Source organism: Micrasema longulum, unplaced genomic scaffold, assembly GCF_059751315.1.
Source record: "Micrasema longulum isolate JH-2025_06_02 unplaced genomic scaffold, ASM5975131v1 h1tg000264l, whole genome shotgun sequence".
NCBI classification, from domain to species: Eukaryota; Metazoa; Arthropoda; class Insecta; order Trichoptera; family Brachycentridae; genus Micrasema; species Micrasema longulum.
Window position 1 is genome coordinate 35382 of NW_028277468.1, and position 26496 is coordinate 61877.

Sequence of the window (26496 nt, forward strand, 5' to 3'; positions counted from 1 at the left end):
CAAGCTTTAACTTTTCATCCAATTATTTTAATTATGTTAGTATGCAAAACAACTTTATTTTAAAGCTCTGTTACTGTACGCACACAGACATTACTCTCTACTTTCCATAACTCATTAAATAAACACAAGAGTTACTAGATACTCCACCCTGATGCTGGAAAAACAACTGACTACTACTTTGTTAAAGTATACAATCTACTTCCATTGTCCATAAAGACAACTAGTAAGTACTCTCAATATAAAATTGGTATTAAGAAATGAACAGTGGAGGTGGGTTGCGCACGGATCGATAAGTGGATTAAGCCAAATATGTAAAAAATTGTTTCTTGATTATGAAATTTTGTCTGCAAATTTATATTAATTTATTACGTTTTTTTATGATTATGTATTAAAGTTTATTTTTCTTATTGTGTTTACGATGATAATTAAGTAAATTAGATTAAATACGTTTTTATTTTCATATTTTATTAACTATAAACGACTAATTTAAGGGATGTTTATTATACTTATTGTAAACTTAGTGTAAAATACAAAATTGTAAAAGTATAAATATAAGCGATAACATAAGTTGTTCCCAAATTGAAACATCAGTACCAAAACAAAATGGTAAAGGTTGTGGGTCATTCAAAAGAAAATGTTCTTTTCTACAAGATATTGTGTTTGCTTTTACGTTAAATATATATTTTATTTTATTACAAGCCTTCAAAACGGAATGTCAAATAGACGAGAGTGAGCATTTTCGACACTTCCTTCTGTTTGCGATCAATCAAGGGAATACATCTAAAAAAGCTGAAAAATAATGTACGGTGAAGATGCTATGAATTATCAACATATTACAACAGCGATAAAGAACATTTTAGAGAAGGTAATATAAAAGTTTAGGCATCTACAGGGCTTATGATCTGTCATTCGCTGGTTTAGTTATTTATTTAACACTTTATATACATATACAATATACATACATATAAGGGCGGGCATATTGCCTGGAGGCAATTTCTTCCTACCTACCCAAACCGTTCAGTTTTAAAAAATTACAAGTACATAGACCTATTCTAAGGAATTATACTGAATCTAAGAATTATATCATCATCATCATTCCCTTTTCGGACCTAATAGTGCATAGAGCGCTGCATTGATACACCAACCGCAGGGTGTATTGATAATTTTTGTTACATGAAGGTAAGACGACCAGTCTTACGCTTCAGGTACCAGTCCAGGGACTATAAAATATTCTAGTGTAAAAACACCCTTTTAAATAAATATTTCATGTCAACCATGTCGAGAATCAAACTTAAGACCTCTTGCATGGTAGGCAAACGCGCTGACCATTGCGCTACGATGCCGAAAATTTTATACAAAATTAAAAACAAAAGTTTATTAAAAATGTAATAATTAAGTTTATCGGTATTCGTAGTATGTGATATTTCCCTACTAACTGTAGGGAATAATTACCTGGCTTTCGAAGGAACTACCAATCAGCGTCCCCTGTTATAGTTTTCATAAAATTTAAATACGTTTTAATTTTTAAAATTGTTTTTTACTTTGTATTTATTTGTTTAACTTTTTGTGTGAATGGCAATTGGCAATTTCTTCCAACCAACCATTAAAATAAGAGTTTTATTTTTATAATTTAAGTTACAGAATATATTCAATAGAAAATAAAGTTTAAAAAGCTAAAGATTTATAAAAATAGAAATAAAAGAATTTGTATATAAATTACCATAAATCAAAACTATCACTCAATGGGAAAAAGGAAAAAAGAGGAAAAAGGAAAGGAGGAGATATTAAGGAAGAGAAAAGAGATGTTTCTTGAGACGTGATTTAAACAGAGATAATGTAGTAACACCTTTGATTTTGGATGGGAGATGATTCCACAGTCGAGCCGCATGGACACTATATGAGTTAGAAAAGAAAGAGGAATATGGATGTTAATATGTGTGTATATATATTTTTTTAATTTTTTTTTTATTTTCTTTTATTCAGGAAACATACAGTACAGTTACAAAGTTTAATATTTTACACAATTGGACTTAATTCTAATGGACCAGTGAAGTTTCCATATTAAAAAGCAATTAAATCTAATGTTAATTATGAAAGTATAAAAAAGAGAAGGAAAAAGAAAACATAAATGAAAGTTGTTTAAAAATTTAAATTTAAGTGAAAAAAAAATATATTTTAAGGTTTGTAGTTTGTGGTGAGTATTTACAAATGGAAATAATATTAAAAATGAAGAAAACTTGTAAGAGTAATTAAGAATTAAGAATGGAAATAAAGAATGAAAAACATACTCAGATGTAAAAATAAAATAAAATAGTGATAACATTTTTTTTTAAAAAAGGAAAAACATAAACACATATTTATTTTAAGGGATTCAAAGAAACGATGAGAAGAATCTGTAAGTGAAATATAAGACAGTAAATTTAAATTTAGGTCAATTTAAAAAACATCTTCAAAATTAATGACATATTATAGTAAGAGCAGCAATATATTGATTTTATTAACATATATAATATAAGTAATTAAAAGCAGTTTAAAAGTATAACAAGTATAAAAACATGCCAATGGCAGCAGAGAAAAAAGAAAAAATAAAGAAGGAATAACAAGTATGGCAAGTAATCATTTCAATATATATATGTGTATATATGTGTATGTGTGTATGTATATGTATCAAAATGTGTACACAAGTAAGTTTATATTTTATTAATCTGTGCTCTCTATTAATTTAATAACTATTATCATATATAAGAATGTAATTGCCTAGCTTGTAACGGGTCATGTACCCTTGTTAGCTGGGCAAAGTGAACGTCAAATTGTATTTTTGATAAAAAGTGTAAATAAATTAATTAAAATGCTGTTCCGTCAAGAAATATCTGTAGAAAAACTCATTCAAATATCAAATAGAAAATGTTAAATCGCATTTAGCATTTTCTTTCAAATATTTCTTTGGTCGTCGCTCTAGATTTTTGGTCAAATAATCTGGTGTGTTGCATCGATTTATGGACGTTATACTTACACTATATTTATACTCTACCCGGACACGGTAATGAAAATCAAAAAGTGTTTTGCTGTTTTTAAAAAGCTACTCTAATTATATTAATATTTGAAGATGTGTATCATATTTTCAGCAACAATGTGTATTCAGCGTTGCCGGAAACATGAAAGGCAGACGGGACGGCCGAAATATTCGATTTACCATCTTGATTTATTATTGGTGCGCTTCTGAATTTGTAAGTTTCATCTCGAGTTGGTACAATAAACTGATGTCTGAAACAGGACGATGAAAATAAGTACGATTGGTCAGGCGTAGAAGAAGAATCGTGGATAAGGTGATAGATGACCCAGAATTAGTGAAGTGAAAATAATCGAATTATGAGTAACAGGTTGTGAGCATAACGCATCGATAATTGAATAATAGATTTAATCAATCGTATTCCGTTCAGGAATAATAACGGTAGTAAAGTACGCAAACACAAAGTCCCGAATGAAAACGGATTTGATTTCCAGCAAGTCAATTTAAAAAAATGGGTTTATTGTGAATAACAAAAAAACTACCCTTTTTGAAATATTTTTTACTAACAATATTTTGAGTTTGTCCAAATTTTTGTAGAAAAGGACTGGATTCAACTCCCTGGGGAGCTGTTTATATTGACATTATTACAACGGAGATGAAGAACATTTAAGAGAAGGTAATATAGAAGTCTAGGCATCTACAGGGCGTATGACCTTAAATATTGTTGATAAATCCACCTGGTCGATGAAAAAGTATAGAAATTGAAAAAATAACGTTTTCAGGCGTTGCCTAGTATGTAGGTGAAATAATTCAATTAGATGAATTTCACCCGCATAAATAAAGGTTTCAGCTCTTTAACTTCACAAACATCAACAGATGAAAGAATTGAAGGAATATAGATGTTCAAATATGGGCAGGCTTATTTTTCTACGTATTACGTTTCTGTGCTTTTTTGAGCGATTTTTGTTATTTTAAAGGTTTTTATCACCACAATTTTTTTTACGAGTGTGTTTAAGATTTATTTGTATCTTTTCAAAAAGTTGAACGGCTTTTTTAACTCTCCCTTCCTAAACTGGTATTCTAAATCTTCTCTATCGATTTCGCAAATAATCAATTTCTTTTTTTGCAAAAGGTTATGCACATAACTATCCTGAACCATAATAGAAAGGAAGTTAATGCAGCCTTATAGGCCGGTAGCTGATTGCTTTTCGAAAAAACAGTCAGTGAATTGGTATTTTCGTCAAACCCTTTCAAGTGGATAATGGAATTCCAAGCGGAAGCCGTGGCACGCCCCATGTAGATAGTCGAACGGGGTGTAAAAACTGTATTTTACAGGCTGAAAATACTGCGGTTCGGGGTACATTCTCCAAACATTACGAATTTTTCTCATCTTGTATTCAAATCGAGTTCGTTGCGCTTAATATGGTCATAACATAAAATATGGCCAAAGAAATCTATGAGATACTTTTTATGAAATTTATGAATAAAAAAATAAAAAAGATTTTTTTAAACCTTAATGAGGAAACCTGTCAACCACCTTATCGATCGATGTAAAATTTTTAAGATTGTTTAGAATGCTTCGGCCTAAAATCCTAATTTAAAAAAAAAAAAAAAAACTTTATTTATTTATACATATACTATATATATGTCAGTACTTATTATTCACAGGGATTTAACGATTAATAACGATATTGTGTTCATTATTTAACTCTGCCAGCAGTCAACTCCTTGTCGTCTTTTCGCGTCAAATCCCCATCCAAAAGTTTAGACCTAAACTGCGAAGAACTCTTATCAGTCAACGTCCAGGGCCGCAATTATAAAAGTTATCTTCATCGCTACATATCGAGACGCTATAAATGAGCATCGGTATTTATGTAGGAAAATGTGTATTTTTTTATGAAAAATAAAAGTATCTTCGTCGTTAACCAATTGAACAAGTTTAGAATAAAAAAAACTGTCCACGTATTCTATTTTTCGAGCAGAAAATTTTATTTTACTTTGTATGTAAAATTAACGAAAAATTTTAATTTCCAAAATTTTCCTTCTTTTAAAAAACATGCACTATCCTGGATTTAAACTAAAGATATGAACTCTTTTTTTCTATGATTTATTTTGTTGCCCTTTAATAATAAAGAATATTTTTGTGTTTTTTAAAAATATTTTTTATTTCCTTTTTTAATTACTATAAACAAAAAAAATATCATATCTTTTACAGAATATTTTATTTTTTCTTTCTTATGCTATACAAAAATATTATAACTGTCCATTATTTATTATAGGAGCAAAAATTCATAAACATTTTCTTGTATACTCACGAACAGGCCATGCCTTTGTGGGATTTTTTGTTTACTATTTTTCTATTAACATGTAATTATGCATTTTTTTTTTAATTCTCTGTTTTTTTATGATGTTTATTGTAAAAAACAAATAATTTAATTTAAAAAAATATTTAAAAAAAAAATACGGGCCCATCGCCATTAAAAAAACGATTTGTTAGTTTATGGCGACGTAACATCATATTTTGTTTCAATATCGGTGTAATGGTGACCTCCGTGGTGTAATGGCTAAGATACTTGGCCTACGCCCGGAAGGTTCGATACTTTTGAAATGAAATATTAATTAAAGGATAATGTAGCGAATATAACCAGCCATTATCCTTCAGTTTATTGTATAATTTATCTTCCAGCTGACAACACATTTGGTGGTTTGACCCCAGATGTTTCCAACATAATATTACATTCGCCAACCCCTAATATGGGAAAATTGTTCGCGTCTCCAAAATGTACATTATACAGATGTACGTGCAATAGAGACGCGCCTACTCAGTTTATAAACGTTATCGAATAATGGATGATCTGTTATCAAAATATTCCTTGGCCATTCGAACGCATAAACAACAAATAAAATAATAAACCACTGGGCGAAAGGAGAAACATAGCAAGAAAATATTAAATAAGTTTTTTCATGTATTATAAGGATAACATTTTTAATAATGATGTTTGGAAGTTTAGGCATTTACAGGGCATATAATCAATATTTGGCTAGTTTCGTTTTTAATTATAATTTTATTGATATTTATCCTTACTGTTACTAAATGTTATTAAATATTTGTATATAACCACTTACCGACTTTTCTATGTCTACCGGTTTCGAGACGTACATGTCTTCGTCAGGACACCAATTAAACCAACATGCAAAACCCACTATACACTTTCACTATAGTTGTTGCACAAAAATATAAAATCAACACGACACGCACTTTAATAAGAACATGCACTGATTAGGACAAACGTGCACTGATTAAATTATGAAAATATTATCTTGTTTCTCTTGTTGTTCAACTATGGTGAAGGTGTATAGTGGGTTTTGCATGTTGGTTTGCATGTTGGTTTAATTGGTGTCCTGACAAAGAGACGGGTACGTCTCGAAACCGGTAGACATAGAAAAGTCGGTAAGTGGTTATATGCAAATATTTAATAACATTTAGTAAACTGTTTAACCACAAAGTTAATGCTTTAAATATTAATAACATTATTGTTAGTTATTATTAACGGCAAAATGTATGTTACAAAGAGTTTTGTGATATACTCGAATTAAATGGATGTTTTTTAATAGATAAAAAGAGTTTATAAAAATTATGTGTTAAAAGAACAATTCGCTTGCAAAAACATCACTGATAATTCTATTTACTTCAAAATTATTAACAGATGGCGTCTCAAAGATGCTTGAGAAACAACAATTATTGGAATTTGAGAATGTATTTCTCCCAATAAAGGCATTGTACGGTCAGCTCAATATCTTTCAGGCATTGTATACTGATAACAGCGGAAATTATAATACTGTGGACTGTATGGAAATTGTTTACTCACTTTAAAGTTCTCTCGATTGTTTTTTTCATGAAGCACTTTACTTTTGCTATTTGCACGGATACCGGTATCGTGTAGATGATGATGACATGTTTATTTTAGATTGTTTATATAATATTACCTTCACTTTGTCCAAAGTATGCAGACGCAGGATACGATAAAGATTTATCAGAGAGACACTTTTCATAATGTGACTTGCTCACAGGACGGTAGAACAACAACTTGAATTAGGAAGTATTTAGGTAGGAACGGGATATTTTCAGTCTTATATGAGTTACCAGTATAAAAAATGTAAATTCAGTACTTGACAGACATAAATGTGGATGTTTAAAATGCATTTTAGACAGAATGGTAATGGTAAGTGTGATGCATTATGTAAATTGATCTATTATATCAGGCAATGAAAAATCAAAAACAATTTAACGCGTCATCATCATTTGACGAAAGTTCCATTGTCGGATCATATAGTGTCAGCAGACAGCCTCCCGGGTTTTTTTTGGCAGCTATTAACATCGGTTCAGGTTTAAGTCCCGTAGTTTCGACAAGGATTGCCAAACGAAAGTCAGCAGTGAACGTCCAGGACGGAAGAATTTTTAAGAAAAGCGTAGGGGGCGGGGCATCCGCAGTATATGATCTAACCAACCGTATTGCGACTGCTTAACAGTTAGTTGGCATCGAAAGTTGCTTTAATAGCTAAAAGATCCATATTCTCAAATAGCTCCTTCACTGTCAATCAATATTTGAACATATATATCTGAACGAACATATTAAGATCACCAAAACAAAAACCATTTTTGGGAGAATTATGAAAAATTAGATTATGTCTAGGGGAAAAGACCATTGCAGGAAACTGCTGCGAGACATTAAATACATTTATTTATTATTAATCACAAAATGGTGCACACACAACGCTGCATGTTGTTCAGATGGTGTTATGAAGTTGATATCATTTAAAAAACATATTTTCGAATGATGTGTATGCTTCCAGTTTCCATTATGTTGTATCCGAACTGAACCCAGAGCTCTAGGTTTTATAGAGTATGCGATACGTTACTATTTTATGTTATATGCATGTTATAGAAAAGCGGACGGAAGCGAAAAAAATTAAGTTTTGTAAAAGGTTAGAAATATTTGAAGAAAGGAATCTACCTTTGGTACGATGTGAATGTTCTCCAATTTCGGGCACTAGATGATTAAATGCACTATGAGTTATATAACTGTTTACGATAACTTTACAAAGTCGCCCGATGAATCCAAAAAAAATATGCAATCTAATGGAATTGCCAAAATTTTTGTTTGTTTTGTTCGGAATACAAATATTTTTCTTGATGTAAGATAGGTATCACAATGATAGATTAAGGGAAAAATGGAAAAGTAAGGTAATCGGCCAGGAACAATATAGATTAATGCTGTTATTTACTAAACAATGCACAAAATATACTTTTCAAATAAACAAATACATCAAGATAAAAAAAAAAATTATCGGTTTTTGTGTAATAATAATACAAATACACAAAAACCGATAAATTGAGTATATGCTATTTAATATTTAATAATGATTGAATGGTAGCAAAAACAGACAAATTATTCAGATTTAGAAATATAAAGAATTCAATTTCTAACTTGATAACTGATTATTCCCATCTCTAAACAGCATTCCCTGAAACTTTCTCAAAGTATTAACCCTGCCATAATCTTGTGAAAGTAATACGCGGTTAGCACACTTAGAAAGTAAAGATTATGACAGGACCCCAATAATAGCTTGCTCTTTAGTCGCTAATGGCTGATTTTCTCTAGCGATTTCAGTAAACTAACTTTTTAACATTCAGTGCACGCGAGACAGTAAAATTTCATTAACCCGTATGGAGTCACTAGCATAAATGTAATAATTACTGTGAATGTCTTATTTAAACTTGAGTAGGGGTTTCAAATAAGCGCCCTAACCAAATAACGGATTTCAGGTGTTTCGTTTGAAAAACTCGTTAAGGGATTTAATCGATTTTGCCAAAATACTTCAATAAACTATCCGGTTCAATAACTTGTCCCATTTAATCAACATGATATGTTGAATTTTTTATTAAATTGTTGACTTACCTACTCTTTTCCTATTTCGATATTTTAAATACAAAATTTCACATCAAACAGAAGGCGACTAAACTACTCATAAATGAGTAGGTTTACATTTTGACCTATTATTTTTTTTGTAAGCGTCGCTCAGTACGCAACTCCTGATTTGAATTCAACAATGCCGTGTTGGATCCCTTTAAAGTGTAGAAATACTGCTTAAAAAAACAGGATGGTATCACATTTCATGTGTAATTAGCAAACGAATGTTTAAATATCAAATGCATTACTTAAAAATTGAATTATTTTTCCATCTATCAGATTGTCGAAGAAACAAAATGGAAATTTCGTTAGTGTTGCCAGGGTAGTTCATTTTTTTACCCTACTTTGCTCATCCAATGTAAGAACGAATGAAAATTAGACCTCGGATTAAACAACGCCGTGGGGGACATTTGAACGATCATCGTCTTTAAAACATAAAATATTGTTCAACATGATATAAAAATATCCGTTTTATGTAAAATAAAATTTGTTTTTTATTTTAAGTTCAAAGTTCAATAATTCAATTACTCTTATTAAATGACCCTTTACTTATCTACTCTGTTGTGTCAATCAATGTTTACGCGTGCACAATAAAATTTTATAAAAATTAAAAGATTGCTTTTTTTGTACCTCACATTTGTGTTATGATAATTTTTTTTCCCATTAAGCAACATTACGCGGCGACATCAAGAATGCGCGCGGTGAAAATAGGGCATGGTAGGGGGATTATTGGACACAGTCCGATGTATTCAAATATGATTCTACGCTCTTTCTGGACTATTCTTAATTCTATGATTTTAATTTAGTTAAGTAATATTTACCGGCAAAGCGCTGTCATTGTGTTGTTTTCTCGTTAGGGTTCCCACAGGGTAAAGACCGAACCCACCTGGTACCTTAGGGTCCGGCAAGCGACCGATCAAAGTGTAGTTTCCTTCAGCATCTCCATTGGCGTCCATATAGGCCATGTACCTTGGAATAAACAAAAACTGAAATAAATATACGTATATAATTATTTGTTTATAACCTAAATGTTATTAAATATTTGGACAAACTTAAAGCATTATTGGTATAGGAAGAAGTGTAAAAAATGTTTTTTTTTCAGACGTTGCCTAGTGGGTGAATTGGTTCAGCCGGATAAGTCTCATTTAAGGTTTCAACTATTTTACTTCAAAAAATTAAACAGATGGAAGAGCTGAGGAAATGTGGATGTTTAAACATGGACTGATATGAAATTGTTAGTGTTACATAGTGTGTAAAGTGGCCGTTTGATATGTATTACTATCACGTTATTCTCCTGTCTCCATTCTTTTAAGGCATTTTAAGGGTTATCTCCTCAGAAAAATCCTCCCCTTTTCCTATTTAATCGAAAGCTTTTCTTATCCTTTCATCCCTCCTAACGCTTTGAGAACGAAATCATTATTATTTAATTGAACTATCTCGCATGTTCTTTAAATATTCTTATTTACTCGTAAATATTTTTATGTTTTCATCTGTTCATTAGTACGTCTTCAAAAAGTATTATATAGTCGTGAAAAACTTTAATTGGACTCATACACTATAGTGTGTTACTGTACTGTTGTTTTTTACAAATAAATAAATTTTGAAAGCCTTTCAAATGCCTAGACAACCATATTTCGTTCTCAAAAATGTTTTCCTTCTATGTTGCAACAAATTTAGATCGGAATTACTTCCTACGGAGGAAATATAGCCTGTTTGCAAGCATTTGGACATACTCAAAACATTGATTGATTTTTGTTTATTTTTTACACATTTTCGAGAAAACTTAGATCAAATGTTCTAATTTTTACCGCGCGTAAGAAAAAAAATAGTATTAAATTTTCCGTTGCACTGAACTTCCTTAGTTAGTGAAAAATAAAGCACGTAAACTTTGCCGAGAATTTATATTATTATTTTTACTATTATGGATCAGTCCGAAGATGCCCATTAGAGGGTGAAAGCGCTAATTGGTCAAACAAATAAGTGGAAGTTTACTAAGTATTTTTAAATTAATAAATTAAGGTGAAACTTGAAAGCTTATTGGTCAAACAAATAAATGGAAGTTTACCAAGTATTTTTAAATAATAAATTAAGGTAAAACTTGAAAGTTTATTTGTCAAACAAATAAGTGGAAGTGTACCAAGTATTTAAAAATTAATAATTTATATGTAAATATAAGATATTGCATCATTATTATGGATAACTTACATAACGCCATTAAATCCTGCCTGTCTACAAACATTTGGAGATACTTTATACCTTGTTGACTTTAAGGACCTTTTTTGCCCTTAAGTTTGATTAAAATCACATCTCAAAAAACTCATAAATATGGTTAAGTGTAATCGTTAAAATAGGGTGGCTAACGAGTCCTCCAGGGCTGGTATTCCGAACGCGTTTACAGCGCGCTATAATGCGTATTTAGTACGTAAAAACGCGCTATACCGTGCTATAATTTCGTTTGGAATACCAGCCCAGAACGGGAAGGAAGGTTTTCTCCCTCAAGCAATGAATTGTAAGATAATAATGCTTACAGTTGGATAATTATAATCTGATAATACTCTTCATTCTATCAATAGTCAGATATTTTAAGGACAACCTATCTTTTTAATAAAAGTTTCCTTCATCATGTTTTATACCTTCAATTTATTTTTAATTTGCTTAAATGCTGTTCTTATAGTACATTCCTAGACCGATTAGGGAAAGTACTTGAGAAAAAAAAAAAAAAATACCGTACAGCTGACTATACTAACATCCAAGTTAGAACCCCCCTAAAACCTTGGTACTTGCACTTTCCCCTAAATAAATTATGCTGTTTTACCTCCCGGCTTCCAGAACAGATTGAAAAAACAATTAAGTAGCTAAATAAGATCACTTTGGAGATCGACATCTTTTACACCACCAGTGAAACTATGTTTAAGAGGCAAACACTTTTGCTATTTGAGAGTATTATACTTTAGTAATATCGAGCCTATAGGGAAATATCACATCCCGCAAATACCGATAAAAATATATGAAAGTTTATTTTTATTTTATTTTATTGAAATAAACGGCACTTAGTGTCTTTTACATATTAGTTAAAAATACAGTGAAATATACATACATGTAAGTATGATTATAAGTAGTACAGAGCATTAAAAAAAAAATATAATTAACAAATTAAGAAAGTCTAAAAAAGATGAACTTTATAAAAAAAAAATATTACCACTATAAAAAATTATAATTTGGTATTTGAAATAATTTGAACCAGTTAAAAAAAAAAAAAAAAAAAAATTACACTAAACGATAAAAAAAAAAAAACTATGTACTATTATTTAAAACTAATACAAAGGGTAATAGTATATATTAATGAATGGATTAAGAATAATTGATAACACTTTCGAAATCAATATGGATATTGTGGAAAAATGATGTCATATATAAATGTAAAAAAGAAATTGAATGAAAATGCGTTTGCTGGAAAAACGCGACATGTTTGGCGTTGGTAGTTGTGACGTCAAGATTTGTGACAATGTTCTCAACAATTTTGAATTGTAAGAACAAAAAAACCTGAATCATGACGTATTAGGGGCGTGGCCAATGACCGTTTTTACGGGAATTAAAAATTACAAATATAAAAAAATATTTTTTATGCTTTTATTTTAAAAGTTTTTTTTACTAGACGGTATTTCATAGACCTTATTTACTTTAAAAATGTAAAAAATAAGACGTGATATTTCCTATTTTCAAGGGTTGTAGGCCTTATATGTTGTCCCAATTTAATGTCCGTAATATTTTGTTTTATTTGTAATGTTATTTTGGTATAATAAAAATAAACTTTAATTTGAATTTTTCCTTGCACAATATTTTGAAATATTATATTTATCTAAATGAATCACATTCCTCACCCAAAAAGTTAGTTTTCAATATTAGTTTTATTTTAGGAGTCATGTTTATTCTATATCAAATAATGAATACATCCTGGGAATAATATCATTGCTTATAATAAAGTAACCTCAAAAGTATGAGTAGTGGTGTAAAACAAGGATACGAATTTATCTACATAAATAATGAACAGGAAAACCACACTGTTAGGGCAACAAAACTCGTATAAACTTGTATAAATAACTATAGAATACATAAATATAATAATATAAAGTAAGCCAGTTAAACATGCAAATTTTCCGAGAAGTGCTTGTAACCTTGTCAAATTTCTAGCCATTTTAATGGAATTTCGTCTTCTAAGGCATCTATTTGGCGAGATTTACGTTTTGAGATATGTTTAATTAAAATCAGCGGTTTGATAGTATAATTTGACAGCTGAGAACAATCCGCAGAACGCCAACATAACGGTGGGAATATTCATTAAAGTTGGTAAGCGGACAAAGCGTATTTTCTGTTCCTTTCTGGTGAAGTAAAACGTTTCTTGTTTTCACAATCATTTAATGCTGTTGCTGATTGACGCGGCTTCATTATGAGTTATTCTCGCGGATGGTTCTGTTTTATTTTTTTATACTAGATATTTCGTTTTTTCATTGGATCTAGAGATTATAATTTTTAGTCAGGATAGTAAATTCGGAGAAAATCAAAATCAAAAAGGGTGTAAGACAGGGTGACACGATATCTCTAAAACTTTTTACATTAGCCTTATAAGTCGTTTTCAAGATGCTAAATTGGAATAATAAAAGGATTCAAATATATGGTTAGTATTTAAATTAATTCCGTTTTGAAGACGTTATAGTAATAATGTGTGAAGAGGTACTGAACAGAAAACTACGGTAAAAGAATTATACGAAGCCTCTAGAAAGATCAGTCTGGAAATGAATATAGACAAAACCAAGATTTTGAGCCCAATACTTAGCAATTTATGTATTATAAGTAAAACTATCGGTGCTGTTGACGAGTACATTTACCTTGGCCACAAAATCAAATTGGGAAAATTAAATCAAACTGCGGAACTGCCTCGACGAACTGGATTAATTTGGGCTGCGTTTCGAAAGCTGAAACACGTTTTTAGAAATAAGGATATCATAAATAATCTGAAAGCCAAAGTCTATAACTTTTGTGTTCTGCCGGTGGCAACATACGGTCTTGAAACCATGTCACTCACTGCTAGAACTGTTCACGAAATTAAGTGCGCTCAGCGATCTATGGAAAAACAAATGTTGGGCGTCTTCTTAAGAGGCCGAATAAGGAATGAGGAGATAAGACGCTGTACAAAGGTGACCGATATCTCAGAAAGAGTGGGAAGATAAAAATGGCAGCGAGCGGGTCATGTGGCAATACAAGAAGTTGAAACGTGGATCCCCAGTTTACTAAACTAGAAACCCTACGAAAATAAAAAAAAAGTAGGGAGACCACAGAGGAGATGGATTGACGACACCACAGGACGCCCAGGACAGAAACATATGGAAAAATTGGAAGAAGCCTGTATCCAGCAGTCGAGAGAAACGAGTTGATAAGAAGAAAAAGTCAAGATATTATTTATGAAAGATACCATTATCAGTCATATACTTTTAAAATAAAATGATGTAAAGTATTGAGGGTGTGGAAGGCAATGAAAACACTAGGAAGATAATTAACTGAGTAAGCAAAGTAACAATATCCGCTTGGATGATAAAAAAAACGAATGGAAGGCGATAAAAATTATGTCGATTTTTAGATAAAAGCGAATCGTTGTTTTATAATACCCAATAAGGTGCATAGGGTACTACATTACTGCTGCAATTTTAGCGTATTTCGATATTTTTTTGTAACATGGAAGGTAAAGTTTGTGTTTCGGATTTGAGGGTATTTTGATTCAAGTGTCAAATCATTCTATTCTTTGAAATCCGGTGGCCATGTTTTGATCTCTCCACTCTCTGACGTCACTTCCTTCCTCGGCGGCAAGTCAAAAAAGCATAAGTACTTCTTGTAACATCGCAACGAATAACACACGGAAAAACGGATCTTCAAAATCGGTCTAAGATAACGGGCTCGGATCAATTCAAATAACGTGAAGCGCTAATTAAACGATCGAGTGCTATCCTGGAACAAGTGCCAAAGAAAAAAAAGAACAAAAGTTCTCATCCCTTTCATTTAATTCCTGGATTAATACATTTCTAATAATGTGAACCGAAAACTTAACGAGCATACACTAATTTTCTTTAGGGAAAAAGCGGCACTTGTTTACAGTCCACCAAGGAGTCAAAGTAATAACACAGAGATTGGTGAGATTTGAAATATTAAGTGTTAGTATTAACTTTGACAAATGAATTGAAATTAGTCGACATGTTAAATTTATTTTATTTAACACAAACTAAATACATAATACGAAAAATTTGGGTATCTAGATTTTTTTTCTTGAAGTTTAATCTAAAGCTTGAGTAAAATTCTCAATAATTTACCAACATACCCCATGGCACTATGGTAGTGCGTATTCTTGATAGAGCTGATGATGTATGTTCCATTCTTAGGATTTTCGCCTTCCCTGAGAGCATTCAGCAAGGCTCCAGCGTACAGGTGTACTGCGTCGTATAAATATGCAGCTTCTGGGCGAATCTAGAAATAAAATAATGGCGAAAAATTGCATGTGTTAATTAGTATTGGTGTGTAACATTACTGAACATTGCACGGAACGCAGGACCGGCCAACAGAGGGCGCTAAAACAAAGAACACTTGAGAGATCGCTCACATTTCCGGGCCATAAAAATTTCGGCAAATATGTTCTGTCTAACCTCTAAAGCTCTTTATTATAAATTTTTCGTATATTGTAAACTTAGTAAAAAATAAACTATCACATAGGTAGCCATATAATTAATAAATTATATTGAAATATAATTCGAAATATTAGATGTTAAAATAAGTCATGTCCTTTTTTTCCTAATTAGAAAATAAGTACCAAAAGTAAAAAAAAAGGTATAGCTTATAACGCCATTGGAAAAAAGAATCTGCGCCATAAGATACTGTGTTTACTTGCTGGAAGTAAGTGTGGGAAATGATCATGTTCTTGTCCACTTGACATTTTATTTTAAAGGCTTGTAATCGAATCAAATTAAATTTGTAACGTAAAATTAAATACAAAATTTGATAGGGCAGAAAATTTTCTTTCGAATGACTCATATGACCTTAGCCATTTTGATTTACTTTAGGTGCTAATATTTTAATAAGAAAAAAAACGACACAACTTTTGTTAAGATCCGATACTTGGTACACTTTTACTTATTTATTTCACCAATTAGCGCTTTTTACCATCTAATGGACATCTTCAGACTGGTTAATATTATGTAGTGTAAGGATAATAAAATACAAAAAAATATGGAATAGAATCCTCCCTTACTGTACATTACTAAAACATGTATTCAAAAACTTTGTCCCGTTTTGTGCAGTGAAATGTTGTATTTTTTTCAAATTATTTATTTTTTAACTAAGTTTTGTGTTAATAATCCTTAGACTCTATTAAATTTATCAGTTTGAAGATGCCAATGTGCATCTTTATCAGTGGAAGTGTACAAAGTATTTTTAATTTGTAACTCATATTCAAATATAAGGTATTATGTAATTTTCATAATGGAATTCCATCAAGAATTGTTATTAAATACCATAAATCTAATAAATTGTTAGTAATCTTTATTGCGTATCATTTAATAATCAAGACATACACAATTCTAAATAACTTTAATTAACAAATCTCAACTTGGGATCATATTTCGACAGGTGTATATTTTTTTAAGTTGGCATAAAACTACTATTTTTTTATGTAAAACACGCACAAAAAATATATATTTAAGGCTCTTATGCTTGTTAACCCTCCTATTTTTAGATATTAAGTATTTTTTTATACTACATCTCCCTTTATACATAAATATAAATATGAACGTATAATCAGAATCAAGGATCGCCCATTAAAGTTAGTACCTTAATTTAATTTTCATTAGCACGACAGGGGTCAGAAATAGAATAACCACTTGCGTGTTTCGTACATTTTGTAATGTGCATAAAAATTTAATTTTTGTCAAGTTTTGAAAATAAAGTCTGATTCTGGAATGACTGAAGATAAACATCAGTCAATACGTCGCGTCGTTCTTATTTTAATGTCTCGTTTTTTAATGATCATGTCTTGATAATATCATAAATTTGTATTTTTAGAGCAAGTAAATTTATTATAAATAAAACACCTTGTATTTTTACGCCACATGCGAGTTAAATAAAAATACAACACAACAAGTTTCAGGTATTCAGAATAACCCACTATCAGGTGTTAATAATATGAACTGTGTATAACTTTATTTTCTTTAAATGAAATAATTCTTAACTGAGATTAAAAATGCCAAATTTGAAGTTTGTAGTTATGCAGAAATGTTTTTGTATATATTTTGATTCTTGAAAATACTTATGTGGCCTTACAAGAAAAAAATGTGGTTAAACTCAATCCCACTAGGTTAAAGATTACCCATCTCCCCCTTCCAAAAACTCTACGACCTAGAGTATGCCGATGATGCTGTTATAATTGAAGATTCAGTCGAGTGTCTTAAGGGCACTGTAGATGAGCTAAATAGATACTCCGCATGCATGGTTTTAAAAATCAATATTGCAAAAACCTATGTACTGTGTAGCACTTCTTGCCTTGATGCTCTAATCTTCTAACTCCGTTGGAACAAATCATCGAAGGGTCGAAAGTTTCAAATACCAGGGTACGTATTCTGATGGGAATTTAAAAATTATCTTAGATTTTATCTACCAAGTTAAATTAAATTTTCTGAATGAAAAATATATTATGTTTATTTTTTTATCTAAACATGTTCAACAAGCGGTTATCGACGAAGAAACTTTGAATTTTCATACAAGTATCCACTTTTTCGTACATAAATATCGATATTCGTTTATACCGTCTCAGAACAATATATCGATGAGTATAGCCGGTCATAATCGTGGCCCTGGGATTATATGTTACAGAAAAAAAAACAGCACACGTAGGTTAATTTTATCCAGTGTTTTTTTTTTTCAAAATAATTTAAGTGTAGATACATATGTAATTGCTTTCACGCAAGCACGCAATTTGTCAACGCGTTCTTACACATTCTTTTAATGTTACGCCTTCCAACTAAATTCATTTTTGAATTTTAAAAACCTTACATTTTTCACCATATTTTATTGAAATTTAAGATTATGGTTGATATGAAAAAAAAAATTACATCAGAATGTACTGTCATATTTGTCTTCAAGCTCGCGTTTTTAAAATAATAAGATTTTATTGGACAATAATTTGATTTAGAGGAAAAATTGGTAGCTATCAAATTACGCTTTGGGTTGAATTTAAATGGAAATGAAAGCAATTCTTATAACTAAGAAAACAAACAAACAAGCTAATAAATTGGCATATTCATCATGGCTTAAGTCTTGTGTATGACAGCGGGGGAAAATATATAGACTCCCACTGAATATGAAGTTTTGTGGCTCTAAATTAAGCGAACCTCAACTTGTCAAACTAAATATCTTTGAAAAGTTTATTGCCGAGTACTTCATCAAGCGGGAATGGAGGTGTTGTATGGTATTTAATTTATATGTGAAAGAACAGGAGCCAGGTACGATAGAAACTTAAATAGATTAATGTTGTTTGTTTAACTTTAGAAATGCACAGATTAAACATGAAGTTTAAAACAGATTGTTGAAATATAAATCGTTTACCGAGAATAACAGCGGCACAACTCGTCAGTAAACTAATATTCATTCCCAAAAACAAAGAGTTGAGGTTTGTGGTCCAGGGGGTAGTCTTGCAGACTATATATCAGGAGGGCCGAGCTTTGAATCCGGCTCCACCACAATTTGTTTCTCATTTTCTAACACAGTGTTTTTAGGCTCAAAAATAGACGCGAATTTTTTTTTAATGTGAAAAAAGTTTATTTACTTGTGCCATCTACGTAGTTTTATTTTTTTCAGAAATAAAAATAGTATTTATTGTTTTTTTAAATGCCAAGAATTTTTACTCGATTGGTCTAGGTCAGTGGTCTGCAAACTCTTAAGTCAGAAAAGTCAAAGATCGGCATTACGACGATTGAGATTTCTTTTGAGAGCTAAATATCTTTTCGTTAAATTGTTTCCTTTTAAAGCCAACGAACCTTATTATGCAGTGAAGCTATTAACTCTCTGTTATTGAGTTAACATTCTTTAAATTAGCGATTTGAAGAAGATTTAAGGACAATTGTGTTAACAATCTTGATCACCAAATCCATAACATTTGAAAATTTTCGCCACTTGGTAAAAAAGCATCTCATGATTAAATTTTTCTTCGAAAATAGAAAAAAAACCGTTTTCACTTCGGTCATAATTTTAGCTCCGTATGTTGATATAGAAATAATTTCATCAAGTTTAATATGATACTTCTCCATGCATTCGATTATAGTATTTGCAATATCCTCAATAATTCAAAAGGCAAAAGTCCTAGTAGCTACTTTGTAGAACCTGTAGACTAAATAATTTGAACAAAAAGTGTAACTTGCGCTGAGCCGCACTCGAGTGGCTTGCGAGCCACATGAAGTAAAATTGCCCTCAGAAAACAATGTTCGAAACACTGTTTTTTCAAATTGAATTAAAATAATTTGTGTAGTCTGTAAGTTTACGGAAGAAAAATATAACTAGGTCTAAGATGTTAAAAATAAAGCAAACTTATTTTAATGGCGAAATAAGCTGGAGTAATCGGCTAGCTTCTTGGCCCACTTAAGGCGCTGACGCTTTATTATACTTTTTTTTATTTCAGTAAAATTGCTATATAGTGCAGAGACAATTCTACCATATTAAATTAAATTATCCCATAGATTTTATATTTAAAGCACTAATAGTGGTCTCAACATATGCCGCCATCGCTCGAATAAGGGTGAATGGATCTACCCTGCAGTGGCTTGGAGAAGCGCCGTCAAAACAAAGAAAAGCGTCCAAAATACAAACGGTGGCAATAATTTATAATAAATGACCAATATTTGTTTGTTTTTCTGTAAATAAAGTTACCGTAAAACATTGTTATGGATAGTCAAGCATAATGGTAAGCTGAGCATAATCGCTTATATGGACAATTCGCCCCTAAGGTGTTTTGGTGATGGGATGTATTTTTCATGACCAACTTCTACATCCTTTCTTATCCATGCTGGCAAGCCTCTAAAATTGAGGCGAAGCAGATAATTCCTGAAACAAATACCTGTCTTGATGAAAACTTTTTAACATATATATATTTTTTTTTTGTTTTTTTGGCAACTTTCTGCTTTTTGTAAACGCGGAGTTCACCCCTTGGACCACATGATCCATAGCCCTCGACACAACAGCTTATTATGGGACCATAGCCCATTTCTGAAACGATTCCGGGTTCATTTTTTTTCTTGAATGTGTTATTGAAATAAATATATTTTTAAAATAGGCAAAATGTTACCATTTTCATTCCTCCAATATAGGTGACAGCATTGCGGTAGTTAAACGGGGGTAGCTCCATGAAGCGGTTTACCAAGACAGAGAAGTTTCTGAAGCCGTGCGGTGCACTCGGCACCACTCCCAAGAAGCCGCGGAAGGCTCTAGAGATGAATGGGTCTAGTCCTGCGGTAGCATCCTTTAACAATCCTCGTAAGTACTTTTCAGGGGAACCGGAGTCATATTGTTCTATGTCCACACCGAGCACCCAGTATTCACCTGTCAAGAAAGACAAAATTGCTTGAATAGGGAAATATCATGTTTTTTTATTCATTTTTAAAGAACAAAAGTCTATGAAATACTGTCCAGTAAAAATATTTTTTTTTGCAAATTATTAGTAGTATAAAAAAAAAATCTTAATTAGTAATTTTGAATTCCCGCAAAAACGGTCATTCCATTGGCCACGCCCCTTTTACGTCACGATTAGTGTTTATTTGTTCCTGGCCATTAAATTTTAAAACATTATCACAAATCTGATTGCTTGGTTTAATAACAATACATGTGCCAGCCAGGATTTGTAGACGGTACCACCTGTTTCATGTACCAATAAGTAAAACATCGTATGTTAAAAATGCTTTTTTTCGTAGGACTTTTTCAATGTACAATACAAAATTTAACAAAATTTAAAAATATAGATTATACAAACATCACTCTTGTCAGATGTAAAATTTACACTAAAAATGTATTATGTAACTTAGTAGACATTACAATAATAAATATGTACATCTCCCCCCCCCTCCTTATCCTTTCTTCAAGTATTTTTGTCCTTATCCCGCCCAATTTACAGTAACTTAATGTTCTTAAAATTAATATTTAAAAAATCTTTGATTATTGAGTACATGAAAATAACATTTTTTTATGTATAAATTGTATGTGTTTATTTGATATGTAATATATATTTTCTTTACTAACTTTGTATACTATGTGGAAATCTGTTATTAGTTCTGAGTGTATACACTATATCTGTTTGTTTACTAAAAATATGTATGTAGAACTGTTGATTTCCCTAATAAAATAAAATAAAATAAAAAATCTTGACGTCACTTACCAAGGCCAAATACGTCGCGTTTTTCTGGCATCGTATTTGTATTGAATTTCTTTTTCACATTTATGTATGAAAACATTTCCTTGCAATTTTCATATTGGTTTCGAAAATACAATTAATTATTCTAAATTCGTTTCACCTATTTTTATCGGTATTCGCAGTATGTGATATTTCCTTATTATGAAAATCATAAGGTCTGTCATGTGGTCAGGTGTATTTGACGCCATGCAAGAGTTTTTTTGATCTGTTCCCGACATAGTTAGCATAAAATATTTATTAAAAAATTTGTTCTTAACATAATATTTCAAAGTTTTTAAAGCGGAAAATGCTGAGATTATTATTTCATCTGTCAAGCTGTCGAAAGATGCATCAAACTTAGCACAGGGTCTGCAAATAAAGTAAGCGGATTTTTTGAGAAAAATTGAGATTACATAGAGAATAGGCTTTACAAGATAAACTTTTCGATCGAGATCAATAATGCCAAAACTCGATATAAAATCTGATTTTATGATAATGTCTTTATCTAAATAATATTTTATAATAAATGTGTTGGGTAAGGTGTGGGTGGAACTCAATTGCAGCTATCTTTTTGTGGTGAGCAATTGGTCATTTTATTTAAAGAAAAGTGAAATGGGCGAAGAGCTGCAAAATATAAAGGGTAAAAACTATTTTTTTACTTAATTTGTTGCGTATACTCAAGATATCTTTAAGCATATTTTTTCCATCATCAGGCAACTTTAATGAATTACCTAGATAGTATTCAAATATTTGAAAAAAGTTACGCATATATTATGAGCGAAAAGTTAAAATTTTGTGATTTTTGACATTTTATCCAACTTTTAGGCACATGGCTACAAATTGTGTCACGCAGGTTTTTTTGAGTATTTTTGCGTTAATAAGCATGCCTAATAGTTAATTAACTATCAAAATGAATAACTTCATTCCATAAACAAATGTAATATCTAAGTATGTATCTTTAAATATTTCGTAATTCATCTATAGGTATGTAAACTTCCCTGTCAAAAAATCAAAGTATTGTGCTAACTTTATCTGTAAAAATGTGTATTTTCCACTCTGTTGTATTTCGCCATGTGTTCTTTTCTGTTCTTTTCCCACCTTTTAAATAATAAAAGCTTTATCCTAATTTCGGTCCAAAAACTCACAAAAACGAACTGTTTAGCCAACTAGTTGTAAATATTTATGTTTTCTGTCCCCTGTTAAAATATTTATTTGATCTTATCTCCAAAATATGTTATAAGTAGTATAAAAGCTGTAAAGTTGTTAACAATTCACCAGTTTTGAAGATGTCTACTTAAGCGAATGCGCTCGTTGGTCAAAAAAATAATAAAAAGTAAAACTAAACCAAGAAGTTTCATTGATAAGTTTATTTATAATTTTACCATAGTCATTAATATTTTATATTTCAAAAATTATAAAACCTAATAGAAAAAATAAAGTCATTGAAAAATTAATTAACAAAAAATAACAATTCAATTAAGAACAACATGTGTTGGCCATCTATCAGTTATCACCAACCTCTCTGACTCACCGCGACCAATTTTTACTCAGAAAACTAGTCAACATCATTTTTACTCAACACTTTAACAACATTTCCACGGTTCTGGCATTATAAAGGTACCTATTTTATATTTTATGTCCTATCAAAAAGTATTATCTCTGTCCCAAAAAAGTTCTAACTGTTTGTGTCATTGATTGTCATTGGTCAATATATTGGTTGATTTTTAAAAAGACATTAAAAAATAATTTTGTAGTATTTTACGTGATGTTAAATGTTTTATTTGCGTAATGAGAATATATTAACCGAGTTGTGGTACCGTGGTAGTATTGTGGACTCACGGACCAAAGGTCTCAGGTTCAAATTCCCCTCTACCACAACTCGGTTTCCATTTTTCCAGCACAAGTTATTTACGACTTTTAGGAAATGGTCATAAAATTAAAATATTTGAGTAAATAATAAGAACTCTAGTATTTCTCTTTAAAAAAAAAATGCAGATAAATCTAAAGAGATTATGTCTATACGTACATTTATAATAAAAGAAATATTAACTAAAAAGTAATAGATGGGATCGTACCTACCTATATTTTGTAGAAGTTATATAAAAGCTTACCTTTATCGAATAATTTCATCTCTTCCATAGCAACCATAAGTCCCAGGTGGTCATAATGATTTCCAAGAGTGACGTAAACTGAAACAAAAATGATGATTATTATTATTTTTATTTTAAGCGAGCAGCTTAAAGCTGATACGTTAAAATCGATTTTAACGAAAGTTAGTTGATGGCGCACTTTAACCTTTCAAAAATTCATTTTTGAGTTTATTGAGATTACACGTTGAGACCAGGTCTTATGGCAATTTATTCCAACCATTAAAAACTTTATTGCTCAGAATTTTTTTAGTGAATTTGGACTAAATCTGGTTTTCTCCAGCCTGAAACTGTGGCCTTGAAGTCTTACAGGAGACTCACGTTCACAACGCGAGTTTAAACTGTATGCAACTGGGTTAATTGATTGAATCGGGTTGTGGTCCCGTGGCCAGTGTCTCAGACTCATGGTCCGTGGTTCGAATCCCATTCTACTCCGATTTGATTAACATTTTCTAATAGTGAGCTATTTACAACTCGTTTAAAATGACCCTCAAAATTAAATATTTGGGTAAATCTTAAGGACTCAAATATTTCTATAAAAAATGTCGAGCATTTGGTTTAAGCTTGAATATGGGATCCAGAATGCTTTAAATTATCAGATTATAATTATAAAATCGTAAGCTTGATGGTTTTTTATTATGTTGAAAGAAATGGCACAAATAATGGCGTATTTTTGAGCTGAAGAAAATATTGGTTAAATTATGTAGGTATCCGTTTGAGAGATAGAATTAATTCATCAAAGTGGTAAAAGATTTTTCCACAATATAATAAAATATAAAATATGACTATTGTGACCTAGATAACAATTGTTTATAAATGTTATTGTGAAGTGATTTTCTATTTTTGAATGCTCCATTTAAATTATTCCAACATTACTTAACGCAAATGCACTGAGAAACCCAAGTATTGCATAATATGCATTTGCGTGCGAACGAAAGCCCAGAATAAAAACTGCACTTAATTGTCTATTATAAAACATCACGCTCGTAAAAAAATATATTTAAATGGAGTCTCTTAACTGTAAACACTTAGTAAATCATTTCAACTTACGTAAATAAAGTTAACAAACGTTATTTTAAATTGCAAAATGCGTAATTTATGATTTTTTTAGACATTTAGTTTTTGTGGGAATATTTTCATTATTTTGTCAATGTGTTTTGTAAAATACTCGTAAAAATTTAAGAAAGAACTTTGGATTTAAAAAATAGATCTATATGTGTGAAATATATTGGACTATAACTCCAAATAAATGTTTTCGATTTGATGATAATTCTTATTTCGAAATCCGTAAATTATATTCAATCTATTTTATACATTTATATAGATTTCTGTAGGAAATTCAATATTTTCATGAAAAACGTTTTCGTGGATGACTTTGTTATCAAAACTCTTTATCGTATCTCATAAATTTGAATAAAATATTGATACGTAGAAAACATACCAAAAACTAGAACCAAATTAAAACAAAACAAAATTAAAAATCAAATAAAGTATTATGAAAAATGAATAACCATGTCAATTGTGATATTCTTATTAGCACGTTGGATTAATTTCCTACTCAGAAATGCCATATTGGTTTATAAATATTTAAAAATCACTATTCTTATAGACAATTCACGCGTTATACATTTATAAACACTGCATGTTTTTCATATTTTCTTTTTGACTATTTTCAAATTGTTGATTTACGTTTCCTTTTGCATTTTATTAATATTTTTGTAACTTTAAAAAATATATATTCACCCCTTTTATTTATAAATTGTATATTTATTAACAAATTACAACAGGAATGCAGAATACCTTGAATGAGGGAATATGGAAGTCTAGGCATTTACAGGGCTTATAACCTGTCAATGGCTGGTTTAAGTTGCCACTTTACACACTGTGTAACATTCACCATTTAAACCAGCCATTGAAAGGTAATAAGCCCTGTAAATGCCTAGACTTCTATATTCCCTTCTTTAAGGTATTCTCTACTCCTGTTGTAATTTGTTAATCTTAACGACTCTCGAGGAGGTGAAATCCAGTCTTTTGTCTACAAACATTTGGACCAACTCAAATATTGTAAAGTATATTTATTGTTATTTTTAAATGCCATTTTTTATAAATAACTGAACTCAATTTAGTTCTAATATTTGATAAAAAGTATTTTTTCCTTCCGCATAGGAGGCGCAATGTTTTGTATATTTGAATAAAATAATAATTTAAAAAAATGCTATAGTTAAATTTACCAAGCTCAAGAACATAATATCGCGGGGTCATTACTACAACTCGATAATTTTAAATCAGCATTTTTGAATTACTCACTAAAAACATATTTTTGTATCTTGCCCCTGAATGCTACAAATAGGCAAGTCGTGTATTATTAAAATCAATATTGATAATATGAATATAAATTATGTGGACGAAATAAAGTATCTCGGGGTCTACTTGGATAGATATTTAAAATTTAAAAAACATACTCAATATGTAACAAAAAAAAAAAAAAAATCATTTATGGGGAGATAACGAAATGTAATAGATTTAAAAAGTAGTATTCTTATATATAAAACAATAATATGTCCACACATGTTCTTTCATTCTTTTTTTATGTAATGAAGGAGAAATTAAAAATATACAAATTCTTCAAAATAAGGCAATGAGGATTATACTTGAAAAAATAGATATTTATTTATTTATTTATTTATTTCATTTTATTTGGGATTTTTACAGCTATTACATAAACAAAATAATTAGAAAAATCTTAACAATACTAAAGCCAATTAAAAAAATCCACTGTAAATATAATGACACATAATATATAAGAAAAGAAGTTTAGTAATTGTATTTGTGTGACGTTTGTATTCATGTGTATGTGAATGTGTGTATGCGTGAATGAATGAGGGAGAGGATACATGT

General features: G+C 30.5%; 1 protein-coding gene across 1 annotated transcript in view; it reads right to left on the minus strand.

The window, feature by feature from the left end:
* The window catches only part of LOC148283057 (guanylate cyclase 32E), a gene marked incomplete at its 3' end in the record, with an annotated part of 223567 nt that overhangs the window by 34024 nt on the left and 163047 nt on the right, over positions 1–26496 (minus strand). The window contains exons 7-10 of the mRNA XM_088224128.1: positions 23563–23640; positions 20354–20607; positions 15350–15495; positions 9804–9951 (exon numbers count right to left, since the gene is read on the minus strand). Coding sequence (XP_088080254.1) covers positions 9804–9951; positions 15350–15495; positions 20354–20607; positions 23563–23640 — 626 coding nt within the window. The remainder of the gene's footprint in view (positions 1–9803; positions 9952–15349; positions 15496–20353; positions 20608–23562; positions 23641–26496) is intronic.